This window comes from Esox lucius, chromosome 21, assembly GCF_011004845.1.
Source record: "Esox lucius isolate fEsoLuc1 chromosome 21, fEsoLuc1.pri, whole genome shotgun sequence".
NCBI classification, from domain to species: Eukaryota; Metazoa; Chordata; class Actinopteri; order Esociformes; family Esocidae; genus Esox; species Esox lucius.
The window spans coordinates 26,534,060-26,553,512 of record NC_047589.1 but is presented as its reverse complement, the minus strand read 5'-3'; the positions used below and the strand labels follow the sequence as shown (position 1 = coordinate 26,553,512).

The 19,453-nt window shown below is 39.4% G+C and overlaps 1 protein-coding gene across 8 annotated transcripts in view; it reads right to left on the bottom strand.

Annotated features, from left to right (window-relative positions):
- mllt10 (MLLT10 histone lysine methyltransferase DOT1L cofactor) overlaps positions 1-19,453 on the bottom strand; it is a 49,130-nt gene that overhangs the window by 28,256 nt on the left and 1,421 nt on the right. For 2 of the 8 annotated variants that reach the window (XM_034289229.1, XM_034289232.1), the window contains exons 2-4: positions 5,315-5,477; positions 3,837-3,916; positions 721-774 (exon numbers count right to left, since the gene is read on the bottom strand). In XM_034289229.1, coding sequence (XP_034145120.1) covers positions 721-774; positions 3,837-3,916; positions 5,315-5,477 — 297 coding nt within the window. Of the gene's footprint in view, positions 1-720; positions 775-3,836; positions 3,917-5,314; positions 5,875-14,766; positions 15,063-19,453 lie in introns of those variants that run through there. The other 6 variants (XM_034289231.1, XM_034289230.1, XM_034289233.1 and 3 more) reach the window with 6 other exon arrangements.

The window sequence follows — 19,453 nt, the reverse complement described above, 5'->3', positions numbered from 1 at the left end:
GGGCACATATTGCATTTTCATTTTTACGATCCCTAAAATGGATTCTTGAATGGCTTACCTAGTTAAGTAAATATTAAATTACATAAAAATAAAAAGGGGTGGGGCGTAAGATCCGTAACCAACAGGCTCAGACAGTTCTGTTGCTATTACTAGAGTAAAATTAACTTTCAGTAACCTAAAAAGGTCTCCAATCAACAGACAAAATCAAATTCTGACTAATATTCTACTGTGCAGATGAAATAGTACAGGCCTAATAAAATAAACACCATACTATGGTACAGCTGGAAAGTAAGAAGAAGAATTAGCAACAATCCTTATCAATAATTCCTGGGTCAACATTTCTCACCCAATCTGTAGGGTGACAATCATAGCTACATGCTGGCCACCTACAGTTCACTTCCTATAGATCTATTCCTAATCCGATTAAAACATTACCGACAGGATAGGCCTATTTTAACTGAAACCACGCCTCCCAGCTAAGAGCGTGTCACGGGCCGGCCGTGACGCAGCCGTGATGGTGTGAATGATACCGGATCCAGGCGACGGACGTCATGTTAACCGAGTCCACCATCATTTCAACTGCGCATGGTGGCAGGGAACGCCCCCCCCCCACCTTCCCCGACCATCCAGAGCACTTTGACAGATCCCATCTCTGCTAAGGACGGCCGGGCGGTAGCCTGCATTTGGTCGAATATTTTTTTGTTTTGTTTTGTCTTTTACCTTGCGGGGGGGTCCATCGAAACTGCGGAACGCCCGTGACCCACACCCATCGACCTAAAAAACAAATCACCCATCAATCAAAGCTACCCGGAGCGCAGCAACAGAAACACAAGCAAGTAACATTTCTACTTTTCCAAGAATATTTTTAAAAAATCTTGTCGCTTCCAATCCTTTCTGGAGGAGATGCTTACGAAAAGATTAATGACAAATGCTTGGTCAATGCAGTCCATCCTATGAAATAAATGAAGCAGGAAAACGAGAGCAACAAACCAATTTTAGATGTTCAAAATCATAAACAATTTGAAACATGCACATTTCTGCACCTGGACTAAATGATTTTTATTCCTACAATGCGCACGATTTCCTTCAAATCAACATACGAAGTTGGGAACTATGAACCTGATGTTAGATGCAAAAGACAGGAACTGATTAAATAAAAGATTTCATGGTGAACACAAAAATTACAGTAGGGGTTCAAATACTTCCAAGCAGAACTGTAACTGCAACAAGGCACTTTTGTAGCCATTTTACCTAGAGCAGGATCATGGGAAACGCTGGGAATAACTTATCTGCTTAATGCGCTAAGAGCGGAAGTGGCAGTGAGCCAGATCGAGAATTCATATCGGGTTGTCTTGTCAATTCACATTATGACTTAGTTTCTTTAAGTTAAATCAAACAGTAGCTTAAAGCATCAAACAACTTGGTTTTATTAAAACACACACAAAAATAAATTGACTAGTCGACTAGTTGAGAGATCAGCCGAATCTCAGGTAAAAAAAAAAAAATACATCTAAGGAGGGGACAGCCCTTCTGTGGATGTCCTGTTCCTGAGGATCTATCTCCCATATAAAATTGGTTTTCAATTGCGGATTGAACTGCTAAAATTCCAACTTCAACTGAAGCCCATTTGGAGCAGATTTGTATTTAGAAGAGAAGCAGACAACTTTGCTCCTTTTGTTTCTACTTGATGGTAAACCTGGTGTTGCACCTCAGTATAAGTATTTCAATCCTCAAGGACCAGAGTCACTTACCCCGGATTTAGATGGTTGATTTTACAACTCAGACATTGTGACATGAGCCTGGGAGGTTTATGTTCGACACATGAAGACTTTCCAAAATGTCAAGGCAACAGCAGCTCAAATGAAATTCCTACTGTCTGGGGTTGGTGTCGGACACATTTGGTCTGCCTGTCATATTATAAAGACTCAGCATGTTAGCGCCAAGAAAAAGAAAAGAAAGAGTAGATAATGAAAAAACAAACAATTGCTTCAAACAATTTGGTATCTTTACAGCAGGCAACACAAAGTGCAGCTTTTGTGGTCTTGAATTGCCTAACTTCGCCAAATTCCTCTTAAAAATAACCCTTGGAGCTAGAGTTAAAGCTAGCCTCTGTCATTCTTATACTAACAAAGCATTCATCCCACCTATATTTAGGTAGAAGGATGAGGGACGGCCCTGAAGAAAAATAATCTCACGTTCATAAACAGAGCTACACGTTTAGTGTACAATGGCGTATGTACTTGGGCTGGGAAAAGAATTGGAGCGGCCTGCCACAATGGCTATGAACCAAGAAGTTAGCTTGAGTCCCAGCATGACTGGCTGGTCAGAAACAGCAGAGGGGTAAGAAGATAGAGTGATATGTACCTGACAAAATCAAATTCAAGCACTTTCAAGTACCTTTTCAGGCACTATTTTCTTCTTATACACCTAATCCAAGTAATATCACTGTATATTATAAACCTCACGTGAACACCATACTATTTACCAGTCCATGTTTTCACAAATATTGAAGGTCTTTTTCATATATTTTACTTCACCCATTAAACAATCCATTTATTTAAAGTTAAAGACAGTCCAATCTACCACACTGTCCTCTATCTACCATACATGGTCCAAAAGCTAGAGACGATTTATTATGATCAACCTGCAGCTGCACAGCGCAAAGAACATGATCACAGCCACAATTAAAGAACGGTAACTGATGAATGAAACTCTAGAATGCATGAGTGTATGAAAGAGAACAATCTGTCACTGTGCATTAAATAAATAAACAATTATATTTTCTTCCATTTCTACATGCGCAATTCTGCTAAAATGAGCCGACACATGTAGAGAATATTTTATTTTTGTGGAGGGTTACCTTTAGTGTGGATAGTTTACCTGTCAATGCCAATATTAAAACTGCATGTATAGTGCATTGTGTTGCTAATCTCATACGGTGAAGAGATTTCAGTGGGTCATAGATATTAATATTGAAAGGAATGCCACATGCAACAAGATCTACCCGGTCCCAAGTAAATTTTAGTTAAAATATAGGCACTGAATATTGAAATCAAGTGGTATGAGCCTAGCTTGCTGAAACACTTTAAGAAACTATGATTTCAAGAAAAACTGTTGGCTACGTCTTAACTAGAAAAAAATGTATGTTGATCTTTCAAAACTGTTCTGATTTATAGCTTTCAGTTAAACGTGAGTCTGTCAACCTGGCTTGATAATATTGTCAGAATAAAGAAAGACAGCTAGCTGGCAAAAAATAAGAATAAGCAAGTTATTGGTAGGCAAATAAAGACCATCATGAGCAGTACAGTTACACGCCTGATGTCAGTCGAAGAGTTCAAAATGATGTGAGACATAATGGCACAGTTAACAGTCAACTTCAGTCGAATGTTCAGCTGCAGTCCGAACTAGGAGTGGTCAGGACAAACAAATGTTCTTATTTAATCTTGATCACAACTCAAGATTATTATTATACGCATTTAGCAAAGTCAGGGCCTGTAACGATAAATTGACAAACTGACTGGATTAATTTACCTCAACCTGGCATTTCGAGGGAAACATTGTGACTGTTAGGGAGAGGGAGCAATAGAGCTCCGAAATTTCTTTCAGCACTTTAAGGACCTTGTGTGAACCCTGTAATAACCCATGTCCTGCTTGGATTTTCTCTCTGTTGATACAACACATGCACGGTACTTGATTCTACCAGGAGGTTGTTCAGCAGCCAGGCCAACTGTGATGCATCCCAGTCCCATTCCAAAACCTTCAAGAGCACCTCATTGTGCCACACCATTTCCTAGAAATTGTGAAATACGGTGTTGAAAAAAAGGCTGTCGACTCACCACTCTGGCCGCTCTCTCCTGAGATTCACACTTCCTGCAGAACCACGGTCCGGTAGGAACTTGGACAATGCCATAACATGCTGCCGAAAAGACAACACCAGGTTATTAAATACCACAGTAGGACACACACACACAAACACGCCACTCATCCAGCTACAATTCCAGCCAAACAGTTGCCGATCTGGCTGGCCATTTCACAACGATGAAGCCCACGTGACAGGACACAAATGCATTTTAAAACAAAACAGATAACAAACAAAAAAAAAAAGAGAAGCATTCAAAATGTGGAAAGCTGGAGATTTTTTTCGCCAGCATCTTGGTACTGGTCTTGGATGACTTATCTCTTTGTTTTCAACAGTATGCCATTGTGCCAGATTGGTTCCATACAGAACAAGACCCATGTGTATGCCTCTATACTGAGCACATAGACTGCTTTTATATGATCTAGAACATTCAAGTGTGTAGCAAATGCTCTGTGATAACTCCTTAATACCAGATTAAGGCAGGTTCACTGATGACCTAGTGACCTCAGAGTTCAAACCCTGATTTCAAGCATGTCTATATTCCTGTGAATAAGACGCAGGTCTCAACATGCAGCAGTCCAGACTAGATATCTCTGCGGTTTTCTTTCCAGATAAACTCACTGACTGTCTGACTGTCAATACAAATACACTTCAGTCAACAGAAATAATTCAATGATGATAAAAATGGTTACTATGGGACCTTCGTTAGTTATTGATTACATGTAAACGTACTGAATTCACATGCCAAGAACAAGTGGTATGTTCAATAACAGTATTATCTTTAAATAACAGTTAATCCAATTCTTAAGTCAAATGATTGTCAACAAAATCTGAGTGACGTTGACATTGTTTGAGTCAGTGAAAACATCTGTCATGTTTGGTGCAGACAAGCTTGCTACACAAGTTTATTCGGTCTACCCCAGTAATAGTTCGCAACTTGGCAAACTACCTATTTTATCACGTGGCTTTAAATTATAGTTGTTTACAAAAAACAATATGCTAGGTCACAATACATTTAACAAACAGTGTAATTCAACAGCTAACCTTGTTACCAGAGATAGTTAGTTATGACAAATTATATATAGCTAACATGCTAATGTTCGAGTTAGGAAATACCTGGGCAATACATTTCTACGAATTGTAGCTAACTATACAGCCAGGCAAAGTCCACTTTGACTAGTCTTACAGAACTTTGTATTACTTAGCTAACTCAACACCATACTACTAGCTATTTACCTATACATGAAGGCTAACTAGGTCACGACAAAACGCGCTCACACCACTAGATTGAAAGCTAGCTAGCTATAACCCTGGCTAACTAATAGCAAAATGAGTTAGCTTAGCGTTGCTAGCAAGCTTACTGGCAGTCCATATACCGCGCTGTTACTTGCTAGCCATGGCTAGTTGTCGGTTGTTAGTCAAGCAAATTCCACGTTTATTTTAAAGGGTGTTTACCTTGATGGACTGCAACATTGCAGCCGTGACCGTCACAGTAGACGAGAGGGTTTTCTGCCCAGCCTCTCTCGTCTGAGCACACGCAGCAACCTCCGATCATCTCCTTCATATTATTCGTCAAGAAGTCGTTGTCCGCTGCCAGGCACAGCTCGCCGGAGACCATCTACGGAAAAAGTGGACATGCGAAGACAACAAAGATGAGCCTAAACCTGTGAAGAAGATCCTCATCTAACCACTGTGACACCGCTTTAGCTCCCACTTGGCCAAAAGGTCATGTTTTAGTCGTGTTTACATTCCATTTCAATACTGCATTTTCTCTCCTTCAGCATAAGCTACACACAGCACGGGCGAGAAGAAGCTGTACGTCGTTGAGTGGAAGTGCGTAAGCACGCACAGCCTGTGACAGATAAAATATTATTGATGCGATTGGCTCAGAGAGTGTTGCCAGTGTGCGTGGCGCCATTTTAGTTCCACATGGCCTTTTAAAACAAATGTGTTGTGAGGAAAACTGCTTTGGAAACTTCGTAAAAAGGCAGAGACTACACTGCCCGCCATCCCTGATATGTTTTAACTTTCTAGCCTTTTGACCAATCAGATCATCTCAAAAAGATATCCCCTGTAAAAAGATGTAATGTGATTCGTCCAAAAACATTGAAGCAAGATGATTGTTAAAAACATGATTGTTTAAAAAAAAATACTGAATTGCGATTGACAATAAACATGAGGCATTTACAAATATATATATATATATATTCCTTATTAAAACCCTAAGCCCTATAATTATTATCTTTTGCCATTCGTTGTAATTGAAGGACCTAGTCTTAAAATGAATCCAAAATAAATCCATAGCAAAGATAACACACACATAATTCTGATTATAATATAACATATTGAGCATTCGAACATTGTAGCTATACAAATCAGATGGACTTTGCATATGAACATGCAACGGTGCATGTATTGTGTACGTTCATTTGTTGATTACACACTCAGTAGTAGGCTAGTAGTCTGTTAACATCTGACATTGTGCCCTTACATCAGGCCTAAATATATGTGACTAAGGGAGTAGTATACGGAATTAATAGGACTGTGGCAAAATCTGCACACACATTCTGGAACCTTCGAAGACAAGAGTTGAAATCATCTGAAATTATTTTTACATGGATTTCATGTATCTTTCCTAAAGCCTTATATTGGGTATGTCTTTAACTATGGGAACATACACGTCAGTTTGTTAGCTAAATATATTCACAATAGTTTATTAAGAATAGGCCTACATATCAAATGGTTGTATTACAATTGTTTCTATGTATTAGTCAACTGAATAAACAATCCCACTTTAAACAATGAATGGAAACTTTAAAAACACAATTAGAAAACAGTACTTATTTCGCTTCAGTTTTAAAAAGTTTTATTACATAATCTTGGTTCCATCACTTAGATGCTATGCAACAAGCATGGATTTATTCGCACGCGCATCAGCCAGCGGCTTGCATCACAGTTCGTAAACCCTCAGACGTCTCCCGCTCCCTCCCGGTTTGGTTTCCAGAGAAACGTAATGACTTGCCAATAATGCGCGAAAGCACACGAGCGTCCTCCGTGTAATATGAAGAGCGAGAGGTCCCCGGGAGTGGCTTCCCATTGCTGGCTTTAATTTCAAATTGCTCGAATGCTCCAGTCCACACCACACAAAACGGGGGGGGGGGGGGGGGGGGGGGTTGTGTGTGGCAGGGGAAAACCTATTAGAGTTGGGGAGAACAAAGAGAGGCGAGGGAGGGGGCAGCTTTCGGTTGGAGACTACTGAAACACCGAAATAGCAAATGATTTTTTACAACACGCACTTGATTCTGGCAGCCTAGTTCTCCTGTACAAGGGCTATATTCGAGCAGAGAGAGAAAAGGATCCACGCGTTGGCAAAGTATCTAAGAAAAATGACCTTCCTAATATAATTTAGTGCCTATGCCGGGTCTACTAATACAACATACGGAGCGACATACACGGCTGACACATGGGTCTGTTTCAAATATAGAATATATACTGCCACAAATATTGGACTATTATAGGCGTGTTAGCCTACCTACAAGCCTATATATATGAATGGATGTTCCATTATGATTTTTTAAGAATCCTTTCGACTTATCAGTTGCTCTATATCCCGGATACTGGAACCTGGAAATATGCAGGCTATTTTTAAAAAATATACTCAACTAAACCGTAATTACTTCTTACATCAACATCATATTACCCCATGTAGGGTTTTGGGGAGTTCCAACGTGTTGTGTTTGGTGTTTGGGACTGGGGGGTTTGAGCTCCAGAACAGAACTGATGACGGATTCACACAAGACATGCCGCTTGAGCTCTTATTGGGCAGTATAGACTATAGTTTCATGTTTCGCGGTGATCTGAAAGATTTATCTTTACCGATGTAGGCGTACGCCAAAGCTATGAACAGAGAGCGAGTGACAGACAATATATATAGTTCATCTGACCAAATGTCCAATCAGTGTTTACATTTAAATTCCTGCTTCCTACAGAGATCCGAAATTGTCGTAAACGCAGAAAAAAACTAATATGCTTTATAGTGCACGGTATGAAGTTTTGCACATGTTTAGATAGTTATTAAGGAAGTGGGTATATGCTAAATATCAGGGACAATACAAGTCTGTTCGAAACATCAGTAATAGCAGAATCATTTCTGACCACAAACTTCCGTGACATCACAAGATGCTATACTTTTAAACTGAGAAAAACTCATTTACGGCATCACCGAAACAATACATCTAAACCTTTTTCCACTTGGCCAAAGGCCTGAATTAACTGCACACAAACACACACACACATATATATATATATATATATATATATATATACATATATATATACATATATATATATATATATATATATATATATATGTGTGTGTGTGTGTGTGTGTGTGTGTGTGTGTGTGTGTGTGTGTGTGTGTGTGTGTGTGTGTGTGTGTGTGTGTGTGTGGGTCTATTTACACTCTTTCGAATCGCTAGTGATGTTGTATTAACCATAGGGTAAGCGGTTAAAAACCAAAATATTTTTTATGGTAATATAAAAAATAGCCACAGGCTACTATGTCAATGGTCGGTAACAAGATCCTGTCAAAAAATTATAAAACTTGTAAGACAATCTGAATTGTTCTTGAACAAATTGGGCAAAGAATACATTTGGATTCACTGCTAGGCTACCTTCAAGGTGTATTTTAATTGGACGCTTCAAATCCAAATTTAGACTATTTCTCCACTCCAGAACCTGAGTGCCTTTTGTACGAACAACCCATCCCACTGAATGCATTAGGAAAACCGCGTTTACCATCAATTAATAGCGGCATTAAATATTTCCTCAGGCTGCATTAAACTTGCATTACATGATGACACTGCATGACTGTCCGGTTCCATACGACACTCATGGCGATGGGGTTGTCTTGCAAACAGCCCGGAGGCATATGGGGCTAGGGGGATTAAGTGGGAAAACCGAAGGCTCGGTGTAAATGCCTAACCATGGAGTTGCTTTGTGTTTTGGCACATGGTCTGTACGAGAATGCACTGATGCAATGCTGAAACAATTTGCAAAACAATGTTTTCATTTAAAATTTAATTCAAAACAATTGTCAAAAAATCTATTCTTAGAAAAAATGTATATTTAATTGACCTACCAAAATTAAAATACATAATAGCCAACATGTAGTTTCTTATCGAAACAAATAATTAAGCTTTTTAATTTATTTTCCATTTTGGAAAAATGTCCATCATATTCATTTTTTTTCTAGTTCTGAACTACAGCCAAACTTGCGCATGAGCTACAGATGGGTGTACACACTGAGGCTAAACAAAACCACGTCAGACTAAATAAAGAACATTACAGCAGATTGGCCAGTCCTACCTAGTTTGATTCTTCATCGTAAAATCTGTTGTGTTGATTAACTCCATAAGAAGTTAAAGTAAAAGGTGCAAACGTACCCCAGTGTTGGTTTAATAACCAGAATAGTATGTTAATGTGGATTAAATCCGTCCCATTAATATCATGCCTATTTCAAGAATATTTCACAGGGTAGACTATATATGCTGTAATGTTTCAAATCCCCCTCACAGAGTCTCAGTGTGGTCTAGGCCTCTGTCTCCAGGGGCACATGTACTGCTGCAACATTAGTTTGAAACAGTCAAACTGCACTTTCTGCATAAACACTCCTGTTCACCACTTTCATCTCCAACAAGCCATAAAATATCTTAAAAAATATTTCCACAATCATTTCTTGCTTCACTTAAACGTTACAGTAGCTAATACATTTATGGAACTTAGCATTGAGTGTTGTAGGCTCTTATAGTTCCTTACAAATAGTTTAGATTTATATGTGATGGATGGCTCAGGCCAAGCCGAATGTAGTTGTGTAATAAGTGTATACATGTATAATCAACGTTTGGAGACAGCTTTGCTTATTTTGTTTCACTAAAACCAAAACATTACAAATAGGTCACTCCCATTAAGAAAATTTGGAGAGTTGTGCTACTTGTAGAAAAAAGATGCAGGCGTGTTTTGTAAAGGTAGATTTTTCATTTAATTTAGCAACCTTTAGGATACCTCAGATATTGGCGACTCAAACTTAAACTTGCTCTGGCTTGAAAGGCTAATAATAAAGTTATTAACACATTAAATCCACAGAGCAGTTAGCCTACATTTTGAGTTAAGAAATTGGCGCCTCACCCAGCCCACAACAGCTGGTGAGCTCTGAAGTGTGCGCAGACAGGCTCCGCCCCAGCTCAGATTATACACTTTGCGCAAGCTAATCTCTTTCTTCCTTTAGCTAGGAAATACCAGCCTTCCAGTTGTCTACCCTTTTCCTAGACAAACAAGTTGGTGTACAGAAAGTAAGCATTGAGTTGAGTTTAATAATACAACTGAACTCTCCCGAAAAATAGATTTTCTCGTCTTGCTAAACAGGTTATTCCAGGTTATTCTAACAAATATCTATCTTTAAATCAAAAAAAATATCTAGATTCAGCGTTAATCTAGCCCTTGTGGTTACAAAAGACATGACACTTCATCTGTGCTATGTTTTTTTCTATAGTGCAATAGTGGAATCCATTTTGTTCAAATAAAGTCTACCGTGCACTCAGTTAAGCAGGCTATGCTACTTGTGGACATGAAGGAAAATAATATAAGGGAACACCTTGTTTTCTTATAACAAACGTAGCTGGGTTGTATTCATGTATTTAATCTGTTGAACAAAATGTTTTAGTTGTGAAACAGTGTTTTTAATATGAAGATTCAAGTAGTTCCCTGTCACTAGTTTTTTTGTTGATGAAATTAATTTACCCTTATTTAACCACTGACAAAAGTCTCTATGTAAACATTTTGTGGTACAGAAAAATAGATATAAATATTTAATGATCTTATTTTAATGATCACAATTATACTGTGTGACTGGGTAAATATATTTTTATATAGAAATGCCATCTAATGAGGTGGCATGGATTCCAACAGGAATTACATATAATTAGGAAAGCCAAAATAATGTGACTTGGCGGCCCGATGTGGACGGTAAACCTTGAGTTTCGGGCAACTGTATTGGGTATGAAAAAGATCAGCACCAAAATACGACCTTGTGACATATGTAATGTATTTCCAGCAAACATTGCATACCCTAAACACATACAGGGGACTATCTCACATCCGAGAACTTATATTATGGTATGTAATGAAGGATTAGCGAGGTGGGTCAGAGTCTTTACTGCCCGATGTAGCCAGAGAGATATAGCCTGTTGAAACTCCTGCGTTAACCAGCTTTAAGGCTTTGCCTCAGTCTCTCTCCCTCTCTCAGGTGCTTTCTACAGAGCTGCACTGGAAACAACGGGGAGGGGGGGGGGGGGCATAATTAGGCCATAGGACTCCGTGAATGAGTATGTGCACATTTGCATTGGGCTCTTCCACCCTCCACACATTTACCTCATTAACTTCTCAACAACTGTGCCAAATCCACGTTTATTTTAGTTAGGTATACTTTAATGTCATGTTTGTAGAATCACAATCACCTGTAATCTGTCACGTTAATGTGCATATCCTTACGGATTTACCTGGTGCCAGGTCACGTTTTTCAGTAGGCCTATTAGCCAGCATTTATAGAATAGATTCGACGTTGACATTTCACGAAGCCTGCATTGCTTGTTAAACATAGGCCACGGTCCTCTTTCTAGACTGGCTAGCTTTGTCGGGCCAATGTGGTTAACTAAGTTGACGTGGGCTCGTTGACGTAAGCATAAAAACTAGTCGATTGGCCATGCCACTCCTCCGCAGGCAGGCTCTATGTCCCAGCCCCGCCAGAGTGCAAGGGGACGTCCCTATACAATCTCGGCCCTGGAGGATTACTTCATACAATAGAACCATACATGATCCAGACGACCCGTTGACGTTCTCGTGTATTACTTATCAGTAAGCTCATTTAAAAAATAGATTACCCAGGCCTATTAGGCTATATCACTTCATAGATTACATTGCACAGCAGATTTTGAAAACGCTGACAGCTGACTTGTCGAATGTAACAAATAGGCTGGGGTATATGCTATATTTTTGGGGGAGACAGACTATCAGGACAGAGAAAGTAGGAAAGGTCGAGGCGGGGACTGAAACCCGGTCTAGGGTTTGGGCAGCTGTGCTTACACCACCAGACCGTTGTAAGGGTATATTTTGATTTTGGTCATTAAAAATGATTTAGAAATGTATATACCAAGGTACAGATAATGCTAGAATGTAGGTAAAATTCTGCAATTTTAACTATATTCTCATCATACCTTATATCTCTATTATTTAATTTATTTGCAGCTTTACGTTTTGCATACATAATGGTTAATACGTTTTATAAGAAAGTATATTAACAATTTGGACTAAGCTTAAATAATTGAAGGTTAAGTCACATTACATCATTACATTATTGTAATAAAATAATCCTAAAATAAGATGATGGAACTTTAAGATCAGATTGGATCGATTTTAAAGTTTGGACCAGACATAAAAATTCTAAATATGCACATTAGTTAATAGCTAGTTTAATCTATATGAATGCAAACAGCTGTTTTCAATGGCGAATTTGGCAGTAGAATTCATTTTCAACACGTGTACACAGAAATATGAGCGAGAATGTGGGAGAGTGACCAATGTCACTCAATGTGCAGTATAAAAGGTTCTGCCCTATACCTTATGCAAATTTAAAGCGCTGCTGGGCGGTGACCAACCACGTCAACCTGAGAACCAAGGCTTGTTTATTAAAGATAGCTAACATAAATAGGAGGAGGGTTGCAAATGTAGCCTAAGTATTTAAATCCTAATGTATAACAAATCCAGCAAAACATTTACAATTCGGAAGAATATGTTTTCATTCTTTTTTTCTATAGTATATTTCCGAAAATTGCTGTTAGCCCTAAAGTAGCAACATTTTGGACCTATGAGTACTATCATGGTGAGGTGTCACACCGACTGAGGCCGAATGAGGTTTAAATAACGCAATGGGGAGGTTGTCACCGTGCTGAAACAGCCGGACAAACATAAAATTGGCTATACTGCAAAAATCTAAAGACAACATTTTTATTGTAAATCTTGTTTTAAGGAGATATGGTAAATTGTAAAAATGTGAGGGCTTTTTAGCCATGAATAATGTACTGAATGATGATGAAGATGACTGCAGAACATCTAGACTGATCTATAAATCTCCTTGCATCACAAAAAATTACTCAATATTCGGCTACTTGTGGATCAGCCAGTCAGTCGCAATTGCTAATCACACATTGCGTTTTTGATTGTAGGGAACATGGCCAATTAAGACTGTTTCAACTATAATTAGAGCTTGTCTTGTGGGATCTCTTAAAAAAAAAGTAATTAATTATGACTTTGCTTAAGGCTTCCATTATGTTTACTAGTTATGTGTAGCGTACTGCATGGGCAAATATAGCTTACGTGACTTTCAGTTGTAGGCTCAATGAATTGTAGAAATGGGCTTTGAAGTTAAGACTGATTTTCAGGTGATAGCATAGGTTCTGGATGGTTAACATATCTCTAAAAACAGTCAAATATGCGTAGGCATAATACCCTCAATCCTTTTTCTTTAACATGAAATTAGATTTTATTAGGATCCCTGTTAGCGTGTGCCAAAAGCACAACCCAGCTCTTCCTGGAGATCACAACAAACATGAAACATGTTGCATTAAACATGACACAGGTCTAACACATAACATCAGCTCCCAAGAAGGCCGGAGCAAAGAGTCAGATTAGGCCAACCCAAATAAACCGTCTAAAACGTGGACATCTCAAATGAACGGGCCGCGAAACACACACAAAACACATTCCCAAAACCCATTCTGCACATCTACTGGAGCGGGGAGGATGCTTGAGACAATACACGATGCCAAAGGCTGCATACCTGTTGGACACTGATGCTCTCTTTGGTGCTTTTTGGTTTGCTGGGCTATAATAGCACTACGTCTGCTCTGCTGGTGGGTAAAGGCAGGGGCACAGGAAAACACAAAGTAGACATACATAACTCGGTGGGTGAGGGGTGAAGACGGCCCCTACCCCCCAGCCGCAACGTGCTCACACTTCAGGCTCAAATTGCATGTAAAATCACATTCTTCGGGATCAGACCCAGGAATTCATTTGTTTTGGCATGGCTAGTAAATGTGCGCCTCAACAAAGTGTCTCCATAAAACTAAATGCTAAACAAATTACTTGGGGCAGGTTGGGAAAGTGGAAGCGTTCAGTAAACCAGACACCAAGAGTTGAAGTGAGAAGCACATTGGTATAAAGTTCTAAGGCTGTTGAATTTCAGAGTTTGGGTTCTAGAGTGAAGCGCCTCCCCAAAGAATTTATAGCCACTGTGTTTTTTTTTTCTTTTTCTGCCAGCTTTTCAAGAAATCAACCGAAACACGAACAAGAGTAGTATAATTTAATTATTTAATCACAATTAACGGATATCCGCTTTGCGGTGTGGTGTTTTCACACATGGGAAACACGCGTGCAATGAGTCCAATTTTACACAAACACGTTATGGGTCGTTTTCAGGCCCTGACCTGAATATTTAAAATGTAGCATGGGATCAATTTATTAAAGACCTATACCTGCAATCACGTTGAAATTGGAATTAAAGAAGTTCAACTTTGATTATCCAAATATTACTGCCCGCTGACCCATATATTTCGCGACAGTAGTATCTCATAAAAACAACTGTATATCTACACACCACCACACAGCCTACTAGTGTGGGCGACAGGCCTAGAGAACGCCTTTAGACGTGTAAACCAGAGGGACAAAGTACTCGTGTTGTTTTGCATTGTTTTCCGTGAAAAACGAGGACGTGTGTGAGTGTATGTGTGTTAGAGAGAGAAAGGCAGAGAATGTGTGTGTGTGTGTGTGTGGGGGGGGGGGGGGGGTCCTCTTACCTTCCACTCGCTCTAATCCCATCTCCTCCATCAAACCTCGCGCGCAGCCATGTGCTCGCCAAAAGCACGCGTGCACATTACAGCAAACACATCTATTCGCGCGAGTAAAGAATGTGCGCCCGGGGAAATGCACTGGGCTATTCTGCCAGTCCGGTCGCAGTATTCCCCCAGTATTATGAAGCCCCAATGCAGCACGCTGCTGTGTTCTCCACTCTGGAGCTCTTCTTGGTGAGTCAACTACACTCCTCCGGCCGCGGTGGCTGAGCTCAGAGGGAGAGAAGAGAGCTAGGGAGCGGCAGGACATCTCTACACAAAGGGCTAGAGAAACGCGGTCAACAGCAGACACAACTTCTGAATAAGCTGCAGCACCTGAAGGGAATATCGGTTTTAAATACAAAACTAGGAGCAGGCCGAAATGTTAGCCTACATGCAAAGTGTAACGGGGAAATAAATGTGTGGTAAAATAAAAAGCCTGTAGGCGATTCACAAAGACTCAGAACAAGAACTTATTACACTGCAGTACAAGGGAAAAGCAGAAACCATATATTTGGTGCTTCAAGTATTATATTATATGTGTGTATGTTATTATTTTTATTTAGGTACATTATTTTTAGCTAGGTATATCTTTAGTGTTGGCATGTAGGTCAATCTAAAAATGATACCCTGTAGGCTATCCCATATGCTGAAATAACGCAAATGAAATTCACATAAATTGTAAAACACATAATTATAGAATAATGCTTCACGGGTGTGTGTCTATATAAAGCTTACAATAGACCTATGTGTGTAATTAGATTTACACATTTTAGCTATTAGTTTGGGTTTGGTAACGGGCAAACAAGTTGGCAAATAAAATATTTACTAAAAACTGCTAGGCTTATATATTAGCTGCTTTGTAAAATAGTTGTGTTGATCCATTGAAAAACTTTAGCCTACATTCACCCTTATGTTTTGTGTGCGCACGTGCGTGTGTATTCACACGTTCTGCATCAACAATTGCTGGTCTTTCTGTTGTAAGACCCAAATGCATTCTAGGCATTTACATATTCAAATGGAGTCCATAACGTGTATAATTAAATATATATAAAACTCCCTATGGAGAATTATGTGAAACTGGATTGATTAGTAGGCGCCTTAAAGTAAATGTAGCCTATGTGCAACACCTACATTTTTTTCCTGGGCAACCAGATCAAACCCTATACTTCATATAGCCCTAGTTGGAGTAATGCACAGACGTCACATCCAAGATAAGCAAACACGCGAATGCACACTTCCTCTATACTCTCCATTTTGGACAGAAGTATAGTTTAGAAGCGTTTTTACACTAAGCTAGTTTTATTTAGAGAATTACTTGTTGCGAGATTTGCATAAGATATCTGTTTCGGTAGTTTTAAAGGTGAAATGTCAATGGTCCTACGTGGGACAATTTTCCGACTTACACTCCCCACAGGTCTACAGATGTCTCTACATGTGTTTTGGAATGGAATGAGCGGTTATGTAGAAGTCTGTTTCTGTTGGTTGTTCAAGCTCCATAAACAGAATCAGAAAAACAACAATTTAGTAAATGGGAAGCAACTAAAAACACATCACACAGGCAATAGAAACAGTTAGCCTATACTATCATGGCACTTGTTCAACAAAGAACGCCGTGCGAGTTACCAGGTAAACAACATCGTCAGTGACTTCAAGCATGCGTTGCACCTTGCAACACGGCGTTGCTAGTGTGAATAGAACATGACATTTACATTTTATGTTAATGTTATTTAAATTAAATTGTTTTCAGACAATTGTTGTGGTCTAAATGGGCTCATAGGCTGGAGAGGTCGAGTCTTAATCACCACGGATCAGGTCTGTGAGGGCTGGTGGAGCTTAGCTAACAGAGAAACCTCCCTTCCTCTTCTTTGTAAATCAGAAGGCAGCAACATCCACACACTCAGTACTTTATGCATAGTAATTCGGTTCACTGAGAATGTTACAATTCAGAGAAGTCTTGATAGGGGACTGAGTTGGATTAGAGTTGTCCCACACACTTACACACTCACACAGAAACGCACCGAGTTACATAGTGCAAAAAATATGGTGGCCTATCGTGCATTAGTATTCGTCCCGTCGCATATTATAGGCTAGGCTACTACACAGGTTAAATGCAGACTTAACATCAAACCCCAAGTAGGCCTTCATGGTGAAGGCTCCGAAACCGTGCACAACGTTCAGCGTCGATAAAACTGTAATACCAGGCCGTTTGGCATCCCGACTCCGGATCCTGCTGACAACGCTCAGCGCTCCCCCAGCGGGGAGCTACAGGCCGGGATGTGCTGTAACTTGTACATCGCCCTGGATCACAGGCTGCTATGTAAATACACGCACAGTCATGAGCGATAGGTTTAAACGCCACTAACGAGTTCATCATAATAATCAATGCCCCATAGCCCTGGAAATGAATCCCTGGAGCAGGTACCAGTGGAACAAAACAATTCTCGTAAAATATAGGTTGTAGGCTTATCAATGTATTTCTGTGGAGGTAAAACTGGAGTTATTTTTGCAATAACGGCGTATGGGGTAAAACATTAAAATTACAAAAATATGTAAACTAACTGTAACAAACTTATTTATATTTGAGTATAAAATCACTACCGACCACGTGCACTTTATATCATGAAAGGCAAGTCTGCCCTCCCACACCCAGCGCTTTCATCCCTTTTCTTTACCTCCGCCCTTTTACTCTTCCCAATTCTCTGGAACTTGGTCAAGTAGACTATTTATATACAGATTAGGCCTATGTGCAAAGATTTCGAGGGTTATAGACATTGACAGTTCCTGAGGTCTGTGCTACGCAAATAGTTTCAATGTCACAATTTGCATGTTTTGGTTGTTTTTGCCATTCATTAAATTAGATGCCTATATCGCCGTCCGCGGTGCTTGTACCACCAATCTGCAGCCTGGTCTAGCCTAAACGTACCAAAATCAGCAAGGCTATAAACATACAAGTGATATTGTTAGGTTAAACAGACACCATAAATTATCCTATATCTCCCATACCCATATACACACACGACAATTAGTAATCAATTTAAAAAGCATATTTGAGCGCCGATATGGCTCAGCGTGATGATTCTCCAGTCAGCCTCACCCTGCTCAGGCCATTGGCATGTGCATAATACAGCCTTGAAAAGTGTGTGTGGTGTGTGTGTGTTGGGAGGAGGGGGGTTTATACGTATTTCACATTGCCGTGGTTAACATACAATACCTTGTTGAACACAAACCCTAAGTGGAATTTACCAGTGTCACATAGTCACGTAGTCACCGAAACACCACACACGACAATTAAGAAAAAACGGTCATAACTCCTATTTTTCTGACGTTGGCCTATATAAAAGAATAAAATATAAATACACTATTTCAAAAATATATATGGATAGGTCTAACGTGAACATAAACTGAAATTAATCCGCCTCGTCTTGGGGAAAAGCAACTCTGAGCGTACACTTTAGCAACACGTGAAAGCACGAGACTTTCCCAGACGAATCGTGCCTCACGTTGCTCGCGTTTTCAACGTGGTAGACCGGGACATAGCGAGCTCAGTGGCCGAAATAGAAAGAGCATATTTACCGTTTTCAAAATAGGCCGTCGAGACAAAGACTTGACCATTAATACCGAGGTAAATGAGAATTCATGCTTCCTCATGTCTCACACTTAGTCTACACACTCATACACACTACGTAATCTCTTAAGATTGGAAGCTTCGACAATATGTTATGTAACTGAAACTGCAGATTAATATTAGGTTTTCGATCTGATATGTGTATATGTAGTGTTTGTGCACGGGTGTATGTATTTACAGTATATTTGTGTGTGTGTGTACGTATGTATGTATAAACCTTATAAATGATTGTTTTTCTGTTTGCTACAGATAATACAATGTGCTGTACGCACATGTGGTCTGAGCGTCATAGAAGATACATGACAATGATAAAACCAATCAATCAATCCATCAATACACACACACTTACACTTTCACACACACACACACACACACACACACACACACACACACACACACACACACACCTCACACGCCCATCATTCACAAAGCAAAACTCTCTATTTGGCATAATGTTGAGGGAAATCTAAAAGGTATAAAGATTACACAATGTAATGTTTTTATTCATAAATTATAAGACCCAACCATTCGTAAATATGTCGCTATACCTAAAAATATGCTGCTTAATCGGTGTAATAAGCTTTGATTTAATTCTTGAAATTCGCGACAAAACTAAAACAAAAATCGCGTGACAAAAAATATTTCCTAGGAAAGCCTACCTAGGTGGTTTGCACCTCAAAATGTGGGATTTTGAACAGCGATATACTGTTCAAAAAAAAATGAAATCTCTTTGTCTCCAAGTCCACTAGAAAAAAAAGGCTACACCAAACCTCCATACTAGAATTAGCCAGGGGGGTTACAAAAAAGATTACCAGAGGCCTGGATTCAAACAATTATGATCTGGCAAATAGATGTCATATATTCCATGTTGCCTAATGATTATGCTCTCAATAATGCAACTTTGACTGACAGTGCTATACGAATAAAGCAATAGACTACTAGCAGGATATAGTAGAGGGCTTGCCCTGTTCAGCTTTTCCATTTCGTCTATAAAAAACAATCTTGAAATATGAACTTGTCACAGGC